We start from the raw sequence: 26,077 nt of genomic DNA, 5'->3' as shown, positions 1-26,077 counted from the left end.
ATATCCAATACAGGGGAGTACAGTGAACCAGAAACCTCTGTACAATGGGCTGCCCTGAAGCCCAGAGTGATGTTGAAACAAGAGCCTGGGGTGACAAAAGCCCCAGGAGCAAGGGCTGGAGTGCAGTGCAGTGGAGCCTGGAGCACCAGTGCAGCCTGGAGTAGGTGCAAGGGTCCAGGAGAGACTTCTTTGAGAAGATAGGAATACATTGAAAATCTGGTGCAAACCAACGCATTGAGAGGAGATTTTGCCAACTGACCAAAGGTTAGGGGTTAAATGAGTGACTAATGCATGTAAATGAAACTGAAGGGACTATTCCTAAGTTACCCTCTGGCTCCAGAGCTCCCAGGGCATCAGTCAAGGCTGTGCTCAGCCTGCATGACAGTCTGACTTCTTTCTCCCCTAAAACCTCAATTCTGTCTGCTCGCCCTCTATCCACAGGCGTTGATCCTCAGGATATTCTTGTAATAAATATCCTATACCAGGATCCATCTCAGAGCTTTGCCTCTGGAAACACCAACCTGCAACACAAGGCAATCCAGAGAAAAGAAAATCTATGGGGGATAGGACAATTCATCATATTTTACTACACCACGTAGCCATCAACAGTGTTTACATAATCATAATACTGTAAACTCTACACACTGATCTAGCCAAAACTACCACAGCATTTTATCAGGAGGACATAGGGAGATGTCTCCTGGGAATACAGGAGGAACGTGAGGTAAGTCCTCAATTTCCATATCAAGAAGTGAAGAAATCATACCTACGATGAAAAATCAACAAATAGCAATGCGAGGCTGTTGTTCAGGGGTGCAGAAGTAAATACCAAAATAATTAGCTTAATAGGATGGACGTGAAAGTGGTTGCTTCTGCTCCTGGGCAAAGAGGGAGAATGTGTAAGGGATTGCTATCTTTCATAGCAAGATTTATAGAATCATTTGACTCTTCAAACTATGAGCATTTCTAACTTTTATAAAAATACAACTAAAATAAAAACTTTAAGGCTTGATTGTCAACTCTAGTATCTTCATACAAGATATCACCCAGCCCCTAGAAAAGATACAAGATGAATATTTATTGAAACAGAAGGATGTTCATAATACTATGTTGAGGGAAAAAAGCAGACTTCAAAATTATGTGCACATTAAATCAACTTTTAAAATTAGATTCATAACTACAAGGAAATCAAGCTTGAATATTCACTGGAAGGACTAATGCTGAAGCTGAGGCGCCAGTACTTTGGCCACCTGATGCAAAGACCTGACTCATTGGAAAAGACCCTGATGCTGGGAAAGATTGAAGGCAGGAAGAGAAGGGGATGACAGAGGATGAGATGGTTGGATGGCATCACCGTCTCGATGGACATGAGTTTGAGCAAGCTCCGAGAGAAGTGAAGGACAGTAAAGCCTGGAGTGCTATAGTCTGTGAGGTTGCAAAGAATCAGATGAGACTGTGCAAGTGAACAACAGAACTACACATGTGCATAGAAAAAAGTCTGAAATATATATGCCAAAATATTTGGAGTTATTCTCTTTACCTGGTAGAGAGGGATTTTTATTTTCCTCCACTTGTTTATCTTGTTTATCTCTGTATCCTGCAGTCTTCCAGCCTCACAGGATCATCCTTTCAACATTTAAATAAAAATGGCTGAAACCATCATCCTCTGTACTAAGGAAAGCATATAGCAAATGTATGTAAGCAAGTATACATATGTGCAAATTCCAATGCCCTCCTCCACACTGGTGTGAATTTCCAGATGCCTAGTTCTCCTATTTGGGTTTCCCTGGTGGTTTAGTGGTAAAGAATTTGCCTTCCAATGCAGAAGACGTGGGTTCAATCCCTGGGTCAAGAAGATCCCCTGAAGAAAGAAATGGCAACCCCCTCCAGTATTCTTGCCTGAGAAATCCCGTGGACAGAAGAGCCTGGAGGGCTGCAGTCCATGAAGTTGGAAAAGAGTCAGACACAACTGAGCAACTCAAGAACCACAACAAGTTCTGTTTACTCCCATTTCCTCTTCCTGCCAGTCTCAGTTTCCCTGGCATCTCACTTTCCACAGCTGTTTCTTTCTCTGTCCATAATTAACACAAATATGAAACATTGTCCCTTCTCCTTGATTTCTCCAAAGAATATCTTGCACGAGGCACTGCTGAGGGGCTACCATTCTGCATGGTGTGGTAGACAACTTAAAATCAGCAGGAATGCCTGTGTCCTGGTGTGTCCAGGCTGATCCTTCTTCTGGGGGGTTCTCACCGGTCATTCTTCTTCTCTGACCCCTGCCTCTCACAGGCGGCTGGGTCCCTCTCTGGATACCCTCACTTCTGCCCCCAGGGTCCTACTTTGCGTCCTCACCTTTCACCGAGCCACTAAATTCTTCAAGTCCTTTGTTTTCCTTTACAGAGTATGAGGCCTCCCTTGTGGAATGTGCTTTTTCCAGCAGGAATATCCTGACCTTTCATATCCTAAAGACCATCAAGAACCCTTTAAAAGCCCTCTCCTCCAGGCTGAATTAGAAGCCAGAACCAGCTCTTCTGCTTGTCTTTCCATTACATGTGTGATGGCTGAGCATTTTCTAGAATGACTCTATTGCTTTTGTAATCACATTTTCAGGAGAAGCACCATGGAAGTTAGGAGTTCAGGCCATGAGCAAGTGGAAATGTCAAGTTCTTAGACCCCAGCAACTACTCGCAAGCTCCTGCTCTGTGCTAGGCTAAGGAGATGCTCATGAGGGCAGTGTGGGACTTGGAGGCCATGGCAGGCCCAGAGTTCCATGGGGCTGCTGAATCCAGTTTGGGCAGGTCAGCAACAGGATTCCAAGGAGACCCGTGGCCACTGTAGTCAAGGTCACCTTGCCCCAGCCGACTATGATGCCAGCCCCTTTTCTCTCTATTGATATCATCAGCCGAGTCCTGGCACAGGTACAGCCCTTCCCCTGCAAGTTTTCCCCACCCACTCTCTCAGAAGCCCTGCTATTTATCAGCTGTGTGGCAAGTTAGTCCATCTCTGCCTCAATTTCCTCATCTATGAGATGGGGTTAATATTTGTAAGAATCAAAGGAGTAATACTTGTAAAATGGTTGGAATGGTGCTTGACTCAGAGTGTCAGCGATCATCACCATCATCATTCTTGTCACCATGTCTACAGACTCTGCCCTTGATGAAGACATCATATGAGCAGGTGTGTGTGGCCGCCCCGGGAGAGCCTGGTTGTGATTTATCTCTGTTAACAGAGCCAGCACAAGCACCAGATGGGATTTATGCTCAATGCCTATTTGACTAAAACTTTGGAGAGAAGAAACAGCCCAGCTGAGAAACCACACACGAGCATTATCTTCCCTGAAGACCATTTTGAGTTCATTTCTGTATGTGGTGCTAGGTAGGGGGTACAACTTTATTCTGCATGTGCCTATCCGGTTATCCCAGCACATTTGTTGAAAAAAACTATTCTTTCCCCTTTGAATTATTTTGGCAGCCATGTCAAAACTTAATTGATGTAAATATGAGAATTTATCTCTGAATTCAATTCTATTCCACTGATCTATATACGTCTATCTTTACACCAGTACCACAGTCTTGATTACTGTAGCTTTGTAATAAGTTTTGAAATTAGGAAGTTCTTCTTTTTCAAGCTTGTTTTGGCTATTCTAGGTCTCTTGAATTTCCACATGAATTTTCAGTTAGGATCAGTTTATCAATTTCTGTGAAGTCAGGTGGAATTCGGTAGGGACTACATTCAACTGTGGAGCTTCCCAGGTGATGCCAGTGGTAAAGAACCCACCTGCCAGTGCAGCAGACATAAGAGACGTGGGTTCAATCCCTGGGTCAAAAGAGCCCCTGGAGGAGGACAGGGCCAGGCAGCCCACTCCAGTATTCTTGCCTGGAGAATCCCATGGACAGAAGAGCCTGGTGGGCTACAGTCCATAGGGTGGCACACAGTCAGACATGACTGAAACGACTTAGCAGGCACACATTCAACTATAGATCAGTTTAGGGAGTACTGCCATCTTACCAATATTAAGTCTTCTGATCCATGAACATATTCTATTTATTCTATTTATTTCCATCTTCCATCTTCTTTCCTTCAGTGATGTCTGGTATTTTGCAGAATATACATCTTTTGTTAAAGATTCTTCAGTATTTTGTTCTGTTTTGATACTGTTATAAATTGTTTTAATAATTTACATTGTTTGTTTATTGCTCCTGTAGAGAAACACAATTCATTTTTATATTGATCTTGTATTCTGAAATCTTGCTAAGCTCATTTATTAGTTTTCATAGATTTAGTAGACTCCTGAGAATTTTCTGTATACAAGATCATGTCATCTGCAAACAGAGACAGCTTTTAATTCCAATTTCTGATATGAATGCTTTTTATTGCGTTTTCTTTCTTAATTGCTATGGACTTATTTTCAAAAGGCATTTATTTGCTAGATCCTTTCCTCTTTAGCACACAGCAATAACACAAGGCTAAATTATTTATTTTATATACGAGAAGCAGGAAGGCACACTATCTGGGTATGTGGAACCCACAGTATTCTAAGACTAAAATCTAGCTTCTTCAGCTTCCCAAATTAAAGCCTGCCTTTGGGGTTCAGCAACCTTATTCAAAGTAAATCATTATCCATGAGCATCACCCACAATTGTGAATTCAGTACATTGAATCTGTTGCAAATAAAACCAGGCACCAATTTTAATTCAATTTTATGATTACTTTTTCCTACAAAGGTATATAAACCCATGTGTTCTCATGATATTAGAGGGTTAAGCTTAGCAAATCACACAGCTTGCTGAGTAACAACGGTGGGCTGAGGCCACTGAATTCCAGCTCTTGCCAGAAGTGCCTCCAAATGCCAAAACCGAAATAATAAAGCACAACCACAAAATCAGGAAGCTTTTACAGAATCTTACACAATCTGGGCTAAAGGTTTCCTTACTGGAAAGCCTGAGCCTACCGTGTTCTGTGTTATGGTTCTCGGGTGTAACTAACGTTTTCGACAAGTGAAGCATCATGATTCAAAGAGCTGCCTGGCCCATGGCTGCCTTTAGAGGTAGGGGTGGTATTGCCTGTCCCCCGAGGCCAGAACTTACTAAGGCAGAGCAGGACATCAGGAACCAACAGTTTGAACCAATCAACAGTTTGGTCCAGGGCTGCCCTTGGACTAGCTCTGGGGTCAGCATGCAAGCTATCAAAACCAGGTTCTCAGCAATTAATCCTGTAGTTCCGAGATTGCTGGAATTGTCCAGCTTGTGAAGCTCAAGTTAAAGGTCAGATCCTATAATAAGCCTCTTTCGGAAGTTGAGATCACTGAGACCCAAATCTAAACAGAAGTGTTCAGGGGCTGCCCCACCCCAGAGGAAAGAGCAGAGTCAAGGAAAGGGCAGGAAGGAAGGAACCTCAAGCCCAAAGATTCTGTTGTGCCCAGGCAGTCTCACCTCCTACAGAGTTAGTACAAGTAAAGGAAGCTCAAAACAGATCGTGTCCCACAGGTGAATGAAGCACAGATGTACTCACCATTACCCCACACATTTTAGCCTGGCTAACAGCACAAGTCTGGGTGTAAACGATGCACCCCTAATGCCTAGGAGACAACCTTGATAACCCCTCACCTGTCAGAGGCTAAGTCCTGTCAGTCCTGCCTCTTGAGGCAACTTTAAAATCCTTTCCTTTCCCTCTGATTCTACCACCGTTAGTTCAAGCTGCTCTTATCTCTCTTATCTTCCCTTTGGCCACTAGCTGGGAGGTTTACATCAGTTCAGTTCAGTTCAGTCGCTCAGTTGTGTCCAACTCTTTGCGATCCCATGAATCGCAGCACGCCAGGCCTCCCTGTCCGTCACCATCTCCCAGAGTTCTTCCTCAGAATGCAAATCTGAATGCATCATCCACCTCCAGGAAACCCTTACCTCTCAGAGCTCCAATCAGTTCAGTTCATTTAATATCTCAGTCGCATCCGACTCTTTGTGACCCCATGGATTGCAGCACACCAGGCTTCTCTGTCCATCACCAACTCCCAGAGCTTGCTCAAACTCACGTCCGTTGAGTCAGTGATGCCATCCAACCATCTCATCCTCTGTTGTCCCCTTCTCCTCATGCCTTCAGTCTTTCCCAGCATCAGGGTCTTTTCCAATGAGTCCATTCTTCGCACTAGGTGGCCAAAGTACTGGTGCCTCAGCTTCTGCATCAGTCCTTTCAATGAGTATTCAGGACTGATTTCCTTTAGGGTTGACTGGGTTTGCTCTCCTTACAGTCCAAGGGACTCTGAGTCTTCTCCAACACCACAGTTCAAAAGCATCAGTTCTTTCCAATGGTAAAGACAGAACTCCCTCAAGGTGGTCTTGAAGGCCCCGCACAGCTCGGCTCCAGCAATCACTCAGCCTCATTCCCACCACGTTCCCCACCAGCCTCTGCTTCAGCTGAGCAAACCCCCTTTTGGGTCTGGTGTGCTCTGTGCTCCTTCCCACCACAGAAGGAGACACTTGGCAGAAGGTTGCTCCTTCTCCCTAGAAGTTTCTCTCCTTGCCCATCTGCCTAGTTAACTTTGACCTTCAACCTCAGGGAAGTCCTCCTGACCCCTCGTGTAGGCTCTTATAGCACTGGATATCTTCAAGGAAATTATCAGAGTTGCAACTTGACATTTATGTGATTTTTAAAAATTAGTATCTAACTCATTAGATTGCAAACTGCCTAAAGGCAAGAACCATATGTATTTTTTAATCTTTTTATTATGGGAAGTTTAAAACATACAGAAGTAGAGACATCCATTGGTATAATGAACCTCCATGTTCCTCACCCAGCCTCAACAGTTAGAAACTCATGGAAGCCTTATTTTCCCTATACTCTCACTCACTCCCCTTACCTAGGATGATTTTGAAGAAATGTATTTCACTATATAGTATCTGCAAGGAGATCCGACCAGTCCTTTCTGAAGGAGATCAGCCCTGGGATTTCTTTGGAGGGAATGATGCTGAAGCTGAAACTCCAGTACTTTGGCCACCTCATGCGAAGAGCTGACTCATTGGAAAAGACTCTGATGCTGGGAGGTATTGGGGGCAGGAGGAGAAGGGGATGACAGAAGATGAGATGGCTGGATGGCATCACAGACTCGATGGACATGAGTATGAGTGAACTCCAGGAGTTGGTGATGGACAGGGAGGCCTGGTGTACTGTGATTCATGGGGTTGCAAAGAGTCGGACACAACTGAGCAACTGAACTGAACTGAACTGATATAGTATCTGCTCACAGTTTCTTCCTGAGTGCCTTGAACAGTGGCTGACACATCTAATAAATATTTGTTGGAAAAGTGAGTTAAAATACTCTTGGTGTTTTAACAGCCAAGCTAGAAGACTGGACTATGCTGACCTACTGGACCACCTGTGAACAAGACCTTTCAGTGTGCAGAGTGGCAGCAGGCCCATATGGAACTACAGGAATTCTGATCAGCAGAGAAGATGCCAAGATGGTGTCTAAAATTTTAAGTTGGATTCAAACCATGAAAGGTATGACCTGGGTCAGAGTGCTTGTTTCCTCCAAGATGGGTGTTACAGTCACAATGCAAGGAAAGCTACCCAAGGCCCCTCACATTGGAAGTGCACACCATGTACCTGAGACCACTATCTAGGGCAACCAACCTCAAGATGTATTTTAGTAAAATTACTCAACTTTAAAGAAAAAAAAACCTTTTGAGCATTTGGAGGCGGGGGAGATCCAGCAGACTCTATATTGCTGGAAGGGGCCATGACGGGGAAAGATGCAATCTAGAGCTCATTGCAAAACCCAGCAAAAGAATCATAAAGTTGGCCCCTGAGAGTCTGGAGCAAAGTCATGTCATCTACAGCAGAGAATTACACACCTTTTGAGAAGCAGCTCCTGGCATGTGACTGGGCCCTGGTTTAGATGAAATGGTTATCCATGAGCATCAAATGAAAAATAAGTCATGAACTTCCTGCTATAAACTGGGTTCCATCGAGCTGGCCAAGACAAAGTCAAGTGCAGCCAGCAGTAGTTTATTGTAAGATGGAAATGGTAACTTCATTTGGCTTGCAGATGGGTCAGCTTGGTATGTGGATGGAAGTCAAAAAGGACAAGGGCTGTGTGATAATCACATCCAGGAGCTGCCTTGAAAGACAGTGGGAAGCAAGGGAAAATCTTGCCAAAGCTGCAAATGGTAATGATCAAGCAGACTCTAGAGTCTTCCCAATTAGCTGCCCCTGGTAATGGAAGGAGAAGTATATACAGGAGGCTAGATACACATTCTTCAGCAGTGGTCAATAATATAGCAGGCTTGTCAAGGGACTGGAAGGGTCTGGAAGATTGGGGACAAGAAGGTTTGGGGTAGAGACATGTGATTGGACATTTAGAAGGAGGCAGGCAGTACGAAGATTTTGGTGTCATTCCATCACTGCTCACCAGAGAGCATCCATCACAGAAGAGGACTGAACAAAGTAGATTAAATGACTCAGCCACTTTGTCACTGGCCATCCTGGAACTGGCACAATCAGCAGATGAATGGAGTTGTCTACCATAAGATAGACATGGAGGCTGTGCATAGGCCCGCCAGCACAGACGCCCAAGTACCAAAGCTCATCTAGCTGCTGCTGCCTTCTGCCAGCGAAAGAAACAAATGCTGAGCCTCAGATACGGCATTATTCCTTGAGGAGAACAACAAATCCCTTGGTGGCAAGTCAACTATCTCAGGTCCCTTCCATCCAGGGAGGGTCAGCAGTTCATCCTCGCAGGGATAGAGATCTACTCTTGAAATAAGTTTGCCTTTCCTGCCCAGAGCCAGTCAGCACCAATATCCAGAAGCTTAGAGAGTACCTGATCCCCAGGTATGGAATTCCATTGCATCCAACCAGCATACCCAGTTTGCAGGGAAGGAAGTTAGGAAGTGGGCCCATGACATTAAGATCTACTGGTGATTGATAGATACACATTCATAGTTTTTTTTTTTTTAATTGTGCCATCCAAAAGATACCAGCCCTAAGGGGCCCTGGAATAGCCTTCTGAAGGCATCTGAGGCAACAATCTGCAAGAATGGTATGTCATCCTTCAGGATCCAGCATATGCATTAAATCAGAGAAGTTCAAGTGCTGCTCTGTCCCTGTGGAAGAATACCTGGTTCCAGGAACCAAAGGGCATAAGAAGTGGCCACACTTCTCATCACTTCCAAGAGTCCATTGAGGGCCACTGTGCTTCCTGTTTCTGTGGTTCTGGGTTCTGTGGGGTTGGAAGCACTGTCCTCCAAAGGGAGCACATGCTTTCCAGAGGACACAGAACTACATTCTACAGATCCCAGTCCATGGAACTACAGGTCCCAGCTGCCACCAGCCAGGGCACTTTGCATTCCATGTGTCTGAGGACCCATAGACAAAGAGTCACCATCTTGGTGGATATAACAGCCTGAACAGCAGGGCGTGGCAGGACTGCCTTTATATGTAGGGGCAAGGCACACGTGAAACCCAGGGCTTCTTAGAGAAATAGCTGATTCCAAGTTTAGGATAGAAAACATACAAGAGGAACTTAGGAAATGCCAGAAAGCAATCACAAGAGTCATGGCAAACAACTCAGGAGCCAACTTGAAGGGACTCCCAACAGCCAAGATGAGACAATAAAGACAATAACTGTCACGAAATGAAACCCATCAGGTAGGTTTTAACTTCTAAGTTCATAACAATTGTTTTAAATAGCCACCTTCTGAGGATAGCAGGGAACCAGTCCAGTTCATTATCTTAAAAGCTGAGTAAATAAAAGGAAATGATTAAATATTTATCCTACCTTTCCTATACAAACTCTATTCAGAAATCAAATAGATGAGAGGGTAGCATCTCCTTATAAAATTACTCCCTCTAATAAATGAAAACAAAATAATAGCTTAGAATATGTCCGTATTGCAACCTCCAGTGCATTGGTTACTGGATGTAGGTGTTGAACATCAGTGGCTGCCAACACCAATAGAAGTGACCACCAGACATGATGTACCACTTGGTAAATGAACACATGCCTAGAGTCTCATCAGTGCAGTTCAGTTCAGTTCAGTCCAGTCATGTCCAACTCTGCGACCCCATGAACTGCAGCACGCCAGGCCTCCCTGTCCATCACCAACTCCTGGAGTCCACCCAAACCCATGTCCATTGAGTCAGTGATGCCATCTAATCATCTCATCCTCTGTCGTCCCTTTCTCCTCCTGCCCTCAATCTTTCCCAGCATCAGGGTCTTTTCAAATGAGTCAGCTCTTCGCATGAGGTGGCCAAAGTATTGGAGTTTCAGCTTCAACATCAGTCCTTCCAATGAGTACCCAGGACTGATCTCCTTCAGGATGGACTGGTTGGATCTCCTTGCAGTCCAAGGGACTCTCAAGAGTCTTCTCCAACACCACAGTTCAAAAGCATCGATTCTTTGTCGCTCAGCTTTCTTTATAGTCCAACTTTCACATCCATACATGACTACTGGAAAAACCATAGCCTTGACTAGACGGACCTTTGTTGGCAAAGTAATGTCTCTGCTTTTGAATATGCTATCTAGGTTGGTCATAACTTTTCTTCCAAGGAGTAAGCGTCTTTTAATTTCATGGCTGCAGTCACCATCTGCAGTGATTTTGGAGCCCCCAAAAATAAAGTCTGACACTGTTTCCACTGTTTTCCCCATCTATTTGCCATGAAGTGACGCGACCAGATGCCATGATCTTCATTTTCTGAATGTTGAGCTTTAAGCCAACTTTTTCACTCTCCTCTTTCACTTTCATCAAGAGGCTCTTTAGTTCTTCTTCACTTTCTGCTATAAGGGTGGTGTCATCTGCATATCTGAGGTTATTGATATTTCTCCCAGCAATCTTGATTTCAGCTTGTGCTTCTTCCAGCCCAGCATTTCTCATGATGTACTCTGCATAGAAGTTAAATAAGCAGGGTGACAATATACAGCCTTGACGCACTCCTTTTCCTATTTGGAACCAGTCTTGTTCCATGTCCAGTTCTAACTGTTGCTTCCTGACCTGCATATAGGTTTCTCAAGAGGGATCCAACCTGAGGCTCTAGCTGCTGATTTGCAGGAAATGCAGAGAACAAAAGAGCAAACTGAACTGCACCCTCAGCATAAAACCAGCAAAATCCAGGCTGTGGAAAAACTACAGATCAAAGAGCCCAGGTTCCTCAACAGATAAACTGTAAGGAAAAGACAGGGATAGAGGAGACTCCAGATTAAAAGAGATGCATCAAGTTAAAACACAAAAACAACAAATAGTACAACTATGGAGTTCCCTGGTGGTCTAGTGGTTACGACCTGGCGACTTCACTGTCGGGGGCCCAGGTTTAATCCCCAGTTGGGGAATTAAGATTCCATAAGCCGAGAGGTGAGGCCCAAAATATAAATAAATAATAGTGGGTTTCTGTTTTTAAAAAATAGTAAAACTACCCTATAGAGTATAGGGATGCACACGTGGGTGATAAAACAATAAAAGAAACTCAAGGAAGTGGTTTCGGTGGTCAAGAAGTTGGAAGGAGGGGAGTGGGGAACCTGGAAATGTGGGTAAAGCTCTATTCCTGTCCTGGTGGTGGTTACAAGGGTGCTCGCTTTCTAACAATTCACTGAGTTCATCTTCTTGTTTATTGACCAGTCCCTGAAATCTCAGAGTCTGGGAAGCACTGATTTAGTGCAGGTGCAGAAGCCGAGGCAGGAAGGGCTGCTTGCTGAGCAAACTGAATGCATTTGACCTCCCCGGAGCTGCTGGAGAGGCAGTTGACTTGAGTGTCCTTGAAACATTGAGCTACCGAGCATGTCTGTTCTTTTCTACTATGTCATTCGAAAAAGGATTTGCAGCAGATTATAAAACAAAACACAGTAGAAAGTGAGACACAGCACAATCAGCTGTTAGAAGGGGCAGAGAGCTGGATGGTTCCAGGAGAGCCTTGATTTGTAAAACATGATTCACACTCACCTTCTCGGAAGCATCTGCTAGAAAGGGCGTTGTTTCGCCACTGTTTTTTGGCTTATTGAGGCCACCAGCATCCTCCATTTAAGCATATAACCAAGAGCAGGGGGCCGTGCATCCACCACACATAGCCAAGACCCACTGGACCGTTTGCAAGTCAGTCACATCACCACATCCAGGAAGGCCGTTTATCTCCAACTGGCTTGAGCACTGGCTCAGGTAATCAGCACCCACAAGCTGGAAGGAGGCAGAGGAGAGATACTCCCAGGTTACCTATACGATACTGCCCCCTCTTGCTGCTCTGAGATGTGGTCCTGTCATGGGTGAGTCTGCCCTGAGTGAGACCATACATGCGGTTATGAGCACATACTCCAGGTGACCTGTTCAGACTGCACGCTGCATTGGGGACACGCAGTTGTCATGTCTTAGCCCAATAGTTACGCTCTGACCCCAGGTTTCCATTCCACAATCAGACAAGGAGGGCTCGGAGCAGCAGCATTCTTCACAGATGCGCATGTGCACAAGTGGCATGGCTTTGGTTTCTGGTGTCTGCAGCGTGCGTTCGCTCATTCAGTCCACATCTACTGAGCACCAGCAACGTTCAAGGCCCTGGGATACCTGTCAGCCTTTTGTCTCCCATTTTGTGGGCTCACACATCTGCTCTCCTCCCCGTCTGACTCAACACTATTACTAGGCTTCCCTATGCATCCCAGTCGGGAGGACACATTCACATAGCCACGCCTTCGCCCATGCAGTTCGCTCTACATGCAACCTCCACTCATCTGAAAATCCTCCATCCTAAGCAGATATGGTCATGGTGAGCAGTATCTCTCTTGATGTCATGCTGCTGCTAAGTTGCTTCAGTCGTGTCTGACTCTGTGTGACCCCACAGACAGCAGCCCACCAGGCTCCGCCGTCTCCAGGCAAGAACACTGGAGTGGGTTGCCATTTCCTTCTCCAATGCATTAAAGTGAAAAGTGAAAGTGAAGTCGCTCAGTCGTGTCCGACTCTTTGCGACCCCATGGACTGTAGCCTACCAGGCTCCTTCGTCCATGGGATTTTCCAGGCAAGAGTACTGGAGTGGGTTGCCATTGCCTTTTCTGATCTCTCCTGATGTCATACTCCCCCCGAAATACTTGCCTCTGAGCTCTCTGAGGACAGGGAGTCTGGGTCATAGGAACCAGGACAGGGCTTGATACAATACGGTAATAACCATGACCAGGATTTACATACACTTGACCTGTTCTAGGAATACGTGCAGAGCTATTCAGTCCTCACAACAAGCCTATGATACAGTCACTATTACCATTCCCATTTCATCGACAGTGAGTAAACAGCTTGCTTTCTCAGTCCCAGTTGCAGAGCAAGGATTCAACTTTGGCCCACAGTTTGTGATGTTAACAACTGCCAATGAATTCACATATTCCACAGACACCTACTAGATACAAAACAGGTGTCAGTACTTCATGAACAAAGTCGATCGGGTTCTTCCTCATAAAGCTTACGTTTAAAATTAGCAAATAACTAGTATTTGCATGTTACAGGTGTTAGGAAGGAAAATAAAGAACAGGGAATAAAAAGTGACTTGGTATTTTAGTGGTCAGGGCAGGTCTCTCTAAGGACATCTGAGCAGAGACCTGAATCCAGTAAGGGAGCAGCTCCAAAGCCACAAGCTTGGAGTAAACAGTGCTGGTAACTGCCGATGACTTACGTTATGTGTGGCCTTGGGCAAGTGACTAAACTTCTCCAAGTTTCAATTTCCTCACTTATAAACAGAGAATAATCTAAATTTGCCTTGCGAGTTGTGAGGGAAAGGGAGAGGTGTGTGTGCAAAGCATTTGGCTTAAGGTCATCTCTGGCCGAGCGCCCACAACACACATATGCTCTGAGGCACTTTCCCTCCCACTTCCCCAACCGCAGCTTCCAAAAACACCTGGACTCCCGCGACCCGCTCACACCCCCTGCTGGCAGGACGGTGCACTGCGGCTGCCCTGAAACCTGTTGCTTCCTCACCTCTTCAGAAAGCCTCACCTCAAGAATGCCTAACTTTCCCTGGTAGCTCAGACGGTAAAGCGTCTGCCTACAATGCGGGAGACCCGGGTTCGATCCCTGGGTCAGGAAAATCCTCTAAAGAAGGAAGAACCCAAGAGTGCCAGGCTGCGACAGTGCAGGAGCGGCCAAGAGGAGCTACCCCACGTCCAAGGTCAGAGGTGGCAGCCAGGAGGAGCTAACCCCACCCGAGGCCATGGGAGGCAGCCGAGAGGAGCAACCCCACGTTCAAGGAGCGGCGGCTGCACCGGCACAGGAGGGCCGAGAGGAGCTACTCCATGTTCAAGGCCAGGATGGCCGTGAGGAGATATCTCTCGTCCACGGTAAGGAGCAGTGGCTGCTCTTTGCTGGAGCAGCAGTGAAGAGATACCCCACGTCCAAGGTAAGAGAAACCCAAGTAAGACAGTAGGTGTTGCAAGACGGCATCAGAGGGCAGACACACTGAAACCATACTCACAGACAACTAGTCAATCAAATCACACAGAGCACAGCCTGATCAAACTCAATGAAACTAAACCATGCCCTGTGGGGTTACCCAAGATGGGCGGGTCATGGTAGAGAGGTCTCACAGAATGTGGTCCACTTGAGAAGGGAATGGCAAACCACTTCAGTATTGTTGCCTTGAGAACCCCATGAACAGTAGGAAAAGGCAAAATGATAGGATACTGAAAAAGGAACTCCCCAGGTCGGTAGGTACTAAATATGCTACTAGAGATCAGTGTAGAAATAACTCCAGAAAGAATGAAGGGATGGAGCCAAAGCAAAAACAATACCCAGTTGTGGATGTGACCGGTGATAGAAGCAAGGTCCAATGCTATAAAGAGCAATATTGCATAGGAACCTGGAATGTTACGTCCACGAATCAAGGCAAATTGGAAGTGGTCAAACAGGAGATGGCAAGAGTGAACATTGACATTCTAGGAATCAGTGAACTAAAATGGACTGGAATGGGTGAATTTAACTCAGATGACCATTATATCTACTACTGTGGGCAGGAATCCCTCAGAAGAAATGGAGTAGCCATGATGGTCAACAAGAGTCCAAAATGCAGTACTTGGATACAATCTCAAAAACGACAGAATCATCTCTGTTCATTTCCAAGGCAAACCATTCAATATCACAGTAATCCAAGTCTATGCCCCAACCAGTAACACTGAAGAAGCTGAAGTTGAACGGTTCTATGAAGACCTACAAGACCTTTTAGAACTAACACCCAAAAAAGATGTCCTTTTCATTATAGGGGACTGGAATGCAAAAGTAGGAAGTCAAGAAACACCTGGAGTAACAGGCAAATTTGGCCTTGGAATACGGAATGAAGCAGGGCAAAGGCTAATAGAGTTTTGCCAAGAGAACGCACTGGTCATAGCAAACACTCTCTTCAAACAACACAAGAGAAGACTACACATGGACATCACCAGATGGTCAACACCGAAATCAGATTGATTATATTCTTTACAGCCAAAGATGGAGAAGCTCTATACAGTCAGCAAAAACAAGACTGGGAGCTGTGGCTCAGATCATGAACTGCTTATTGCCAAACTGAGACTTAAATTGAAGAAAGTGGGGAAAACCACTAGACCATTCAGGTATGACCTAAATAAAATCCCTTATGACTATACAGTGGAAGTGAGAAATAGATTTAAGGGACTAGATCTGATAGACAGAGTGCCTGATGAACTATGGAATGAGGTTTGTGACATTGTACAGGAGACAGGGATCAAGACCATCCCCACGGAAAAGAAATGCAAAAAGCAAAATGGCCGTCTGGGGAGGCCTTACAAATAGCTGTGAAAAGAAGAGAAATGAAAAGCAAAGGAGAAAAGGAAAGATATAAGTATCTGAATGCAGAGTTCCAATGAATAGCAAGAAGAGATAAGAAAGCCTTCCTCAGCGATCAATGCAAGAAAATAGAGGAAAACAACAGAATGGGAAAGACTAGAGATCTCTTCAAGAAAATCAGACATGCCAAGGGAACATTTCATGCAAAGATGGGCTCAATAAAGGACAGAAATCGTATGGACCTAACAGAGGCAGAAGATATTAAGAAGAGGTGGCAAGAATACACAGAAGAACTGTACAAAAAAAGATCTTCACGACCAAGATAATCACGATGGTGTGATCACTCACCTAGAGCCAGACATCCTGGAATGTGAAGTCAGGTGGGCCTTAGAAAGCATCACTACGAACAAAGCTAGTGGAGGTGCTGGAATTCCAGTTGAGCTATTTCAAATCCAGAAAGATGATGATGTGAAAGTGCTGCACTCAATATGCCAGCAAATTTGGAAAACTCAGCAGTGGCCACAGGACTGGAAAAGGTCAGTTTTCATTCCAAACCCAAAGAAAGGCAATGCCAAAGAATGCTCAAACTACCACACAATTGCACTCATATCACACGCTAGTAAAGTAACGCTCGAAATTCTCCAAGCCAAGCTTCAGCAATATGTGAACCGTGAACTTCCAGATGTTCAAGCTGGTTTTAGAAAGGGCAGAGGAACCAGAGATCAAATTACCAACATCTGTTGGATCATCGAAAAAGCAAGAGAGTTCCAGAAAAACATTTATTTCTCCTTTATTGACTATGCCAAAGCCTTTGACTGTGTGGATCACAATAAACTGGAAAATTCTGAAAGAGATGGGAATACCAGACCACCTGACCTGCCTCTTGAGAAATCTGTATGCAGGCCAGGAAGCAACAGTTAGAACTGGACATGGAACAGACTGGTTCCAAATAGGAAAAGGAGTATGTCATGGCTGTATATTGTCACCCTGCTTATTGAACTTCTATGCAGAGTACATCATGAGAAATGCTGGGATGGAAGAAGCACAAGCTGGAATCAAGATTGCTGGGAGAAATATCAATAACCTCAGATATGCAGAAAGTGAAGAGGAACTAAAAAGTTTCTTAATGAAAGTCAAAGAGGAGACTGAAAAAGTTGGCTCAACATTCAGAAAACGAAGATGATGGCATCTGGTCCCATCACTTCATGGGAAATAGATGGGAAATAGTGGAAACAGTGTCAGACTTTATTTTGGGGGGCTCCAAAATCACTGCAGATGGTGACTGCAGCCATGAAATTAAAAGACGCTTACTCCTTGGAAGGAAAGTTAGACCAACCTAGATAGCATATTCAAAAGCAGAGACATTACTTTGTCAACAAAGGTCCGTCTAGTCAAGGCTATGGTTTTCCCTGTGGTCATGTATGGATGTGAGAGCTGGACTGTGAAGAAAGCTGAGCGACGAAGAATTGATGCTTTTGAACTGTGGTATCGGAGAAGACTCGAGAGTCCCTTGGACTGCAAGGAGATCCAACCAGTCCATTCTAAAGGAGATCAGTCCTGGGTATTCTTTGGAAGGAATGATGCTAAAGCTGAAACTCCAGTACTTTGGCCACCTTGTGGGAAGAGCTGACTCATTGGAAAAGACTCTGATGCTGGGAGGGATTGGGGGCAGGAGGAGAAGGGGACGACAGAGGATGAGATGATTGGATGGCATCACTGACTCGATGGACATGAGTCTGAGTGAACTCTGGGAGTTGGTGATGGACAGGGAGGCCTGGCGTGCTGCGATTCATGGGGTCACAAAGAGTCGACACAACTGAGTGACTGAACTGAACTGAACTGAAGAATGCCTGTCACCAGGGAGGGAGATGAACCATAGACCCTCTCCACCCTCTAGCAGCTCAGTCTAAGAAGTGGGCCCAACGTGAAAGCAGACAATGCCAACCCAGAAAGGAAGTCCTAGCATCTAAGAAACTGCAGGAGCACAATGAAAGAGATTAACATTGCCCAGGGAGGAGTCAGTAGGTGATTCCTAATGTAAACCCTGAATAAAGAACACAAGCAGACGTGAGGGTAGGCATACCAGGCAGAGGGAACAGAACATGCCAAGTCAGGGAAGCATACAAGAGGACACTGATTGGCTTGAGGGGCTGTACGTGATTGACTGTGCTACACCTCTGGAGCTTCCTACCAAAGCAGCTTGGTTGAAAAATAAAAACAAATCAAGCTGACTTACGGGGCCTCCCCGAAGGCTCAGGAGGTAAATAACCCGCTTGCCAATGCAGGAGACAAAGGAGACACAGGTTCGATCCCTGGGTCAGGAAGACCCCTTGAAGGAGGAAATGGCAACCCACTCCAGTATTCTTCCCTGGAGAATCCTTTGGACAAAGGAGCCTGGTGGGCTACACTCCATGGGGTTGCAAAGAGTCAGACATAACTGAGCACACCACACACAAGCTGGTTTCTGGGAACCTGACAAAGCTCTATCACCTGTCACACTGGGAAAAAGCTTTCTTTCCTGAGGGCAGACAGATCTCATGTGTCCAGTGTTCCCGTATCTGGTCTTTCTTACCCTTAAGAAATGGTCCATCCTGTCTCAGTCAGTTGACCATCTTTGCAACTTAGGTCTTTTTTCCCCCGCCTCAGGCTCCTCCTCTGGAAGGTGGGAAAATAACCCTTATCTGCATTCCTCTCAAACAGCCATGGAAGCTCCTGGCACCACAGTGGATAGGATCCAGGACCCAAAGCCCCTCATCCCTCTGGGCAGGCCTGCTGAGGCAGGCAGTGGTACAGCCCCTTCCTCTCAGATCAAGCTGTGCTCTCCACCACCACTCCACACAGCCCCCATGCCAAAGTCAGGGGCCCACACAGTTTTGTTTCAGGTGTTTTATTAAGTGGGCCATACTGCAGCTGGTTTGTAAGTTGCAAAACAACATAAATTTAACAGTAATAACAGCCAGTTAGACTGGGACAGCTTTTTCTTTCCTTAAAAAAAATAGAAAAAATAAAAGAAAAAGACTTAAAACATACAATGGAGGGTTAAATAAATAATACATTAAAAAAAAAAAAAGGAAAACCTGTTAAAACATGCTTATATTTACTTCTGTGCAACTGTGTGCCAAGAGGAAACGTGATTCTCCGCACGATGATATATCCCAGCATGTCACCTTCCCAAATAATACTGACAAAACAGAAAAGACGTAGGGCTGACTCATCAGTGCTTACAGAGGCACTACTAAAAATCCCTTTGATTGGAGTGTGGGGATTCCTGCTCAGCACACCTGTGTGGCCCGTGAAAGCCAAATATCTATAATAATGTTAATATAGAAAACATTAGTTTAAAAACGATGTGGAATGGCCTCATTAACGCGGCAGGGCGAGGAGGCAGAACTGCCCCGCGGTGCCGCAGGCTCAGTCCAGGGAGGCCGCAGGCTCCAGCGTGGCCACGGCGAGGGAGGGCGCCAGCTTCAAAATAAGCGGCACCAAACCTCACCTCCCTCTCCCTATCACTCTTTCACATGAAAGTGTGTAAAAAGCAAATCAGCAAATAAACTCTAAAATAGATTATTTATTCCAAAAATCCTCTACTTTTCTTTTTACAGTGAGTGTACATCTCGTCTCATCTCCTGCACAACTCGCTTAGGTCCCTCTGGAAAGAAGGGGCGAAGTTGCAGGCGAGTCTCTGGGTCCCGCTGCTGGCTGGTGCTGGGAGGTCAGATATCGATGCCCTTGACCAGAGACGTCTCCAGTGTGATGTTGAACTCCTGCAGCGTCTGCAGCACGCGGATCAAGGAATTGACAAGTGTGTGGTCTTTGATCAGCGCCACATCCTCATACATGTGTGCAGTGATGGGGCAGTCGGCCAGCAGGGCGATCCAGTGGTGCAGGAGGTGGTCTCTGGCAGGGAAGGATCCGTTCCGATGGGTCAGAAGGACAGGAGAAAGTTATTGAAAGCCCAAGGGGGAACCTGCCCCATCACCTCCTGAACCAAGTGTGAAGCAGAAGAGGCAGGTCTCTCCCCACCGTCCCCTTCCCCCTCCCCTAAGAGCACCTGGTAAAGATGCCTTATAAGGCTTTAAAAGGCTCCTACTGGGAGGTACCTGGCTTCCCAAGTGGTTCAGTAGTAAAGAACCCGCCTGCCAATGCAGGAGACTTGGGTTCAATTCCAAGGTCAGAAGATCCCTGGAGAAGGGAATGGCTACCCATTCTAGCATTCTTGCCTGGGAAATTCCATGGACAGAGGAGCCTGACCAGCTAGTCCATAGGGTCACAAAGAGTCAGACACGACTGAGCATGAGCACAGTCAGAATCTGCTTGGGGGCTACCCAGTCCCAGGAATGCTGATCCAAACAGACCCCCGCACAAGGCCTGCTCCTCCTCCCCTGCTGCCCCCTCTTCCCTCCAGACACACCGTCAACCAGACACTACATCTCCTCTGCATCACATCCTCCATCTCCTAGAACCTCACTCCTCTCCACAGCCACCACCACCAAAAATTACACAACAAACTGACACACAAATAGCACTTAGCAGGTGCCAGGCCCCTTTATAAGAGACAACCTTCACGACAACCCTATGATGCGAGGGAGCTGCTATCAGTGCTATTATTATCCCCACAGTAGAGATGGAGAAACATCTACTGGTTGATGGAGACAAGCATTTATTCAAGAGCACACCGCCAGAAAGCAGCTGATCTGCGATGCGAACCTGGCGACTCTGGTTCCAGAGTCTGTCTTTAACCACTACGCCAACTCCTCCCTTCCACGGCCTAAATAAACCGCCCTGTTTATCTGGTCTTTGTGCTCTCACCTGACCCCTGGAATAACCCCTAACAATCTTGTCCACTCTGATGTGTGCCATTCCTGATATCAAATGACTGTCATTTCAGTCCGCTGATTAATCAACTCTGTCCCAGCTCCTCAAGGCCCCCATCCTACTACCGCCCATCCCACCTTCTGCCTGCTAATTCCTAACCCCACATCCTCTGCTTCGTTTAGGGCCTCTCTGCTAGTTTCGTCTGCTTCAAGCCCCCTCCTGACGTCTATCCCTTTGTTAAGGCTCACCTCAAATGCCACCTCTTCCTCAAAGCCTCCTCTGGTCTTTCTCCTCTGCGTTTTCAGCAAACCTTATCAATGAGTACTTTATCAAACTCTCCCAAACTTCTGCTTTGTACTGTACTTAATTAGGACAAGTGAACTTCTAAATGGTAGGAACCATGTTTTTATTCAGCTTTATTCCCACACCTTCCATGAGACCTAGCACATTCAAATGTTTGTTGAAGGAGTGACTAGATACATATACTCTGCTTCAGATTTTACCAGGGGGGCAGTTCTATTCCTTCCCATCAAAATGCAGCCCTTCCTCCCCAACTAGACACACGTTCTCATCCCCACACCCCCCCACACACATGGTACATGAAGGAAATTAAGGGCGTCCACCAAGCTCACAAGGCCTTACCCACCCAAGGGCATGTGGTCACACGATACTCCCCACCCCCAGCACCCCCAGCACCTCCAGCACCACCTGCAAGGCTGGCTGCCTGCACGCCGGGCCACGGGGCTGCAGTACCTGGCTCCCAAGCACACCAGCATCTGAAACTTGCCATCCTTGCCAATGTTCCGGGGATTATTGTTGATTGCTGTGACAAATCGGCAGAAGTTCCGGGCCCTCGTATGCCAGTTCTCCTCAGGGACAAGTTCGTTCTGCTCCAAAGTCTCATAATAGGTTTGTGCTTTTTCTGTGAAGAGGAGAAAAGCTTGCCAGTGACAGAGACTTTCAAAACGAACCTATCCCTGACTGTCCTACCTCAGGGCCCTCCAGGTCAATGCAGGTAACTCAGTGAGAACAAGGGTGTTCTGATGTCCCTGGTCACAGTTCAAAATGATTCTTCTGTTCCCTAGCTCTGTGTTCTAAATTCCTTAATGTGACCCTTGATATAAAGATGGTCCTTTCTCAACAAAACTCCTGAGGAAGAAGCTTCTTGCATCTATTTCTCCAGGTGGGGGTCTAATAAAGGGCTTGGACTCCGGTGCTATCAACTGGCCTCTTGGACCTACAAGCAGGAAGTGTGAGGGCTCATGACTAAGCCCGTATTATATATAACAGATGCCTGGAAAGAGTCTTTCCAATCCAGTTCACAGGAGATGAGGGGTGAATGGTGGGGTAGGGTTGGGGTAGGGGTGTCGTCTCATTACCTTCAAGAAAAGCCAGGGCCACCAAACAACAGATCTAACCTGAGACTCACTTGATTTGGCTTCTGTATCTCAGACGCTGGTGGTCAGCACCCACACATTAGACTGATGATCCCCTCATGTCTGCATGCTTTTCCCACCCTCAAGTCCTAGCCCAACTCACCCAAAAAATCCCAAATGAAGACATTTTTGAAGAGCCGTGGTGACTTAAATCCATGTTGGAAGGCCTGTTCCAGGGCCGAGACAAGGCCGCATTCTCCACAAAGCAACAGCGTCAGACTACCTCGCTATATAAGGAAACAGGGGAGAGTGCCAGGCTAGCCTTGATCAAGATGCCCTGCAACCACTACACCCCAAGCCCACCACCCAAACCTGGGACGGCAGCAACACTCAGGCAGGGACCTTGTCTAGTCTCCCAGCACCTGGAAGGGCCCAACTCAGAGCCAGTCTCAGTGAAAAGCTGTTGAGTGAACAGATGATAGTTCTGGGTCCCCAGTAGGAGACAAAGCCAATGTGGCCACTATTAAGGAGACGCAGACAGATTCATAAGACAAGAGAAATACACACAGCTCACTGGACTCTCCTGTGTTGTCAAAATATAAGGAAAACAGGGTAACCCTAGGCACAGGTCCCCGGAGGAAGGAATATGCTGAATCTCAAACTAACTGAGGCACATCTTTGAGCCTGGAACAAAGTTATTCTCTCTTATTCAATATAAGGCCCTGGACTGGAGGGTAGGGAGGCTCACCTCTTTCTCAGGCTTATGGAAATGCTTCACGATGCCATTGACTGCCTCACCGATGGACTCTTGGATCTGCCCAGTGTTCAGCTCTGATTAAAAATCAAGCAGATATCCAATCTCAGAAGTTAATAGTGCTTGGTTGACAGAGCAAAAGACTCAGGACATAGGGAAGGCCCACAGGAGAGGTGGGGCAGCCTGGACCCTGGGAAGAGTTGAGTTGCTCTTGGCTCACCCAACTTTGTGGAGCTAGCTCTTCCTAAAATCTTAGGACAAAAAGCAACATCTAATACCTTGGAGTCTAGTCTCTAACAGATGCTCGGAAAATTTATTATTTGCCCTGGAATTCTGGCAACCAAAAGAGTGCCAAGCCTTGACAGTGAAGCCAGGAACTTGATAGTGAAAACAGGCAAGGCCAGAAAATAGACCCCTCTCCTCCATAGGGTCACATACAAATACCACAGAGGATCGGGCCTGGCTCCAGGAGCTCTCCCCTCTCCTCCCAGTCCTCTAACGGGAGTGCCAAATCCCTGCACTGCTTCATGAGAGGAGGGTGGCAACGCCTGATGCTGCTTTGCAGAGGTAGTTCCTGAAGCAGCTGTGCAGGCACGGATCTGGGCTCCCTCATCAGGGCTCCCAGAAATCTGCCCACTCTCTAGGCTGGGCAGTGTGAGGGCCCAGCCCCACCTTCCACTTACTGGGTCTGTTGTTGGGTGAGATGGTAACGAGCCTCCGGATGACGCTGGGAGACTGCTGCAGGGGCGGGGTCCGGCACGGCCTCTCATCCACCTCAGGCTGGGATGTGAGCAGCTCCCCGACCAGAACCCGCTCCAGGCTCCCGTCATCCATGCCCTTCCCCAACCAGCGGCCACATGGAAACCTGAGGTTCAGGCAATAGCCTGTCAGAGCTGTCAGCTCCTTCACTGTCTTTCCCTTTGCTGATCCACAAAGGCCATCAACAAAGCCGATCCCTGGTGACAGGCTCTGAAACTGGCCTGGGACCCCTCGTGGCCCTGCTCCCCATCCCATTGTGAAGCATCAGGGAAGCCACCTGAGTGATGGGTGGCCTGAACAGTGGTAACAGACACTTCCACTTGGAAAACCCTTTTTTGTCTCTTCCAACAAGAAGCCTCAGCCTATCACACCTAAAAGGTCTCCCTGAGAAGCCCACATACCCAAGCATCAAACACAGCCCCTGGTAGTACACCAGGCCCCACTGTCTCAGGGCAGAGCTGAAGAACACTTACTTGTAGGTATGTCCGGTGATCTCATTCCTAACCATCACATACTCCACCAACCATTTGGCATAGAGTCCAGAGTTATCATGGCCTATCTGCACAGTAGTGAGTTTCCCCAAGTTCTGGCACTGTAAGAGAACAGGGAAACAGAGATGATAGGAAGGTCCAGAAAATAGGAGAAAAGTGCCACACTGCTCAGAGGCAGAGATCTTACTAGCTGCCTGCAAGCTGCAGAGCTCATAGCTCCACCTGCCACCAAAGCTGGCAGTACAGCACTATCTCATGAGGAACGATGCTGTGAAAGAAAGATACTGCAACCTAGAGGAAGACCTAGGGCCTGGGAACAGAAAGCTCTGGAAATGGCAGAGCAGTCTGAGGTTTCTGTGAATCCTTGGGTTCAGCAGCTGAAAGAACTCTTGAGAATTCCTCAACACGCCATGGACAGGGAGGTATGCAAGTCCCGATGGGTACCTTCCAGCCAGAGACCATTTACACAGGACAGGCTCCCTCTCCTCAGGTCAACCCTTGGCTCTGGCCTCTGGTCATCCTGGGACAGGTCAGCTGTGCTGAAACATAATACTGTATAGAGCAAGGCCTCTATAGAACTCCAGAGGAAGGTGCCAAAGTAGCAGCTGAAACTCAGACGCCCAGAGCCTGGGGATGTGGTCCCTGGGTAACACATACCTCGAAGGTCATCTCTAACAGGTTCCTGGGAATCTGCAGGATCTGTGTCTCACCCAGTTCTCCTGAGATGCAGATCCATGGGTTGGCGGTGAACATAGAGCCCCCCAGCTTCTTGCTCGGTACGATCAGGATGTGGTAAGGAATCACTGTTTAGGGGAAGGCATAAGGCATTGGAGGAGATCAGGAATCCCTCCCTTACCTGAGAAGGCCCTGGCCTGCCCCAGGTGTGCTGGCGTTGTCTGCAGCTCCTGGTGCAGAGCCTGGAGCAGCAGGGCCTGAGGCCAGTTTAGAGCACTAGCCAATCTTCTCAGTCTCACTCCTCCCAGGGTTATCACCCAAATGTCCACACCCACGCCCATCTGTGAGCTCAGAGCTAAGAAAAACTGTCCCTTAAACATGACCGCCAACTCAACACTACTGAATGGCTTTTCAGAGCACTTTTCTATCTGTCATCTCAAGGACTCTAGTAACAATCTCCAAGGAAGCCAGGCAGGCATCACAATCCTTTCCTAAGCCCCCGAGAGGGAAACAGTTTCCCTCAGACCTCCTACAATCCAGTCCAGCGCTGCTTCCACTCTGGGGAGGAGAATGAGTGTCATATGAAAACAAGAGTCCACAATGCTGAGTCACTAGCCAAACAACTAGCCATGGGCAAATTCAGACTCACTTCAGTTTAGCTCCTCAGTCATGTCCAGTTCTTTGCAACCTTATGGACTGCAGCAACTGTTTACCTAACAGAGCATCCTGGGCCTTTCTGAGACCATTTCAAACCCTTTTCCTCACTCTGCAAATAGGGAGATGGAGGCCCATTGCAGGGGCAGACACTGCTCACAGATCCATAGTGAGTTAGGGCAGAACAGGGTCCAGACCCAAACCTTCCACAGCTATCTGGAGTTCTTCCTGCTACTTCAGGAGCTACTTTTCCCTGAGGACCAGTCTGAAACTTTCTCTGATATTGAATGACTTTCTCAACCCAAAACAAAACGGAGATTTCTTTACAGGTGTGCAGAGCAGGCAGTGAACTTCACCATCCCCAACCCACTCCATCTTAAGCCCCCAGAGCTGTGCCCAACCACCGTGATAACACAATGGCCAAAAGTATGAGCATCCTATTTCAAAACAAGAAGAAGAAACTTGAGAGAAAAAACAACCTCCAAGGAGGGCTAGTAAAGACCTCTCTCCCCACAGAAGAAAGGACAAGTGATCATCTCCTTTATTTAAAAAGGGGACAGTAAGTTAGCCTCTGACAGGTTCATGAAGACTGGCAATGGGAAGGCTGGGGGAGCACAGGGCCACTCACGGATAGTAGTGAAGACATTGGTGAAGCAGAAGTAATCGACGGCATTGAAAGAGAGGAGGTGATAGAGGAACTGCTCCTTCTCGTCGTCACAGCGCAGGAAGGCGTAGCGCTTGTAGAGTTTTCTGTCGGAGAGGAGGTAACACATCAGTCTCTCAGCCAAAAGTAGGGGAAAGAGG

General features: G+C 46.8%; 1 protein-coding gene across 2 annotated transcripts in view; it reads right to left on the bottom strand.

The window, feature by feature from the left end:
• Nucleotides 1-18,620: 18,620 nt before the first annotated feature.
• Nucleotides 18,621-26,077, bottom strand: part of DENND5A (DENN domain containing 5A) — a 101,688-nt gene continuing 94,231 nt past the window's right edge. For both annotated transcript variants that reach the window (XM_015101040.4, XM_060399925.1), the window contains exons 16-23: nucleotides 25,902-26,023; nucleotides 24,602-24,747; nucleotides 23,927-24,045; nucleotides 23,378-23,559; nucleotides 22,689-22,771; nucleotides 22,104-22,227; nucleotides 21,318-21,486; nucleotides 18,621-19,646 (exon numbers count right to left, since the gene is read on the bottom strand). In XM_015101040.4, the coding sequence (XP_014956526.2) occupies nucleotides 19,463-19,646; nucleotides 21,318-21,486; nucleotides 22,104-22,227; nucleotides 22,689-22,771; nucleotides 23,378-23,559; nucleotides 23,927-24,045; nucleotides 24,602-24,747; nucleotides 25,902-26,023 (1,129 nt within the window). In that variant the 3' untranslated portion in view covers nucleotides 18,621-19,462. The remainder of the gene's footprint in view (nucleotides 19,647-21,317; nucleotides 21,487-22,103; nucleotides 22,228-22,688; nucleotides 22,772-23,377; nucleotides 23,560-23,926; nucleotides 24,046-24,601; nucleotides 24,748-25,901; nucleotides 26,024-26,077) is intronic.

This window comes from Ovis aries, chromosome 15 (assembly GCF_016772045.2).
Source record: "Ovis aries strain OAR_USU_Benz2616 breed Rambouillet chromosome 15, ARS-UI_Ramb_v3.0, whole genome shotgun sequence".
Classification (NCBI taxonomy): Eukaryota; Metazoa; Chordata; class Mammalia; order Artiodactyla; family Bovidae; genus Ovis; species Ovis aries.
This window is presented reverse-complemented; position numbering and strand designations above follow the sequence as displayed.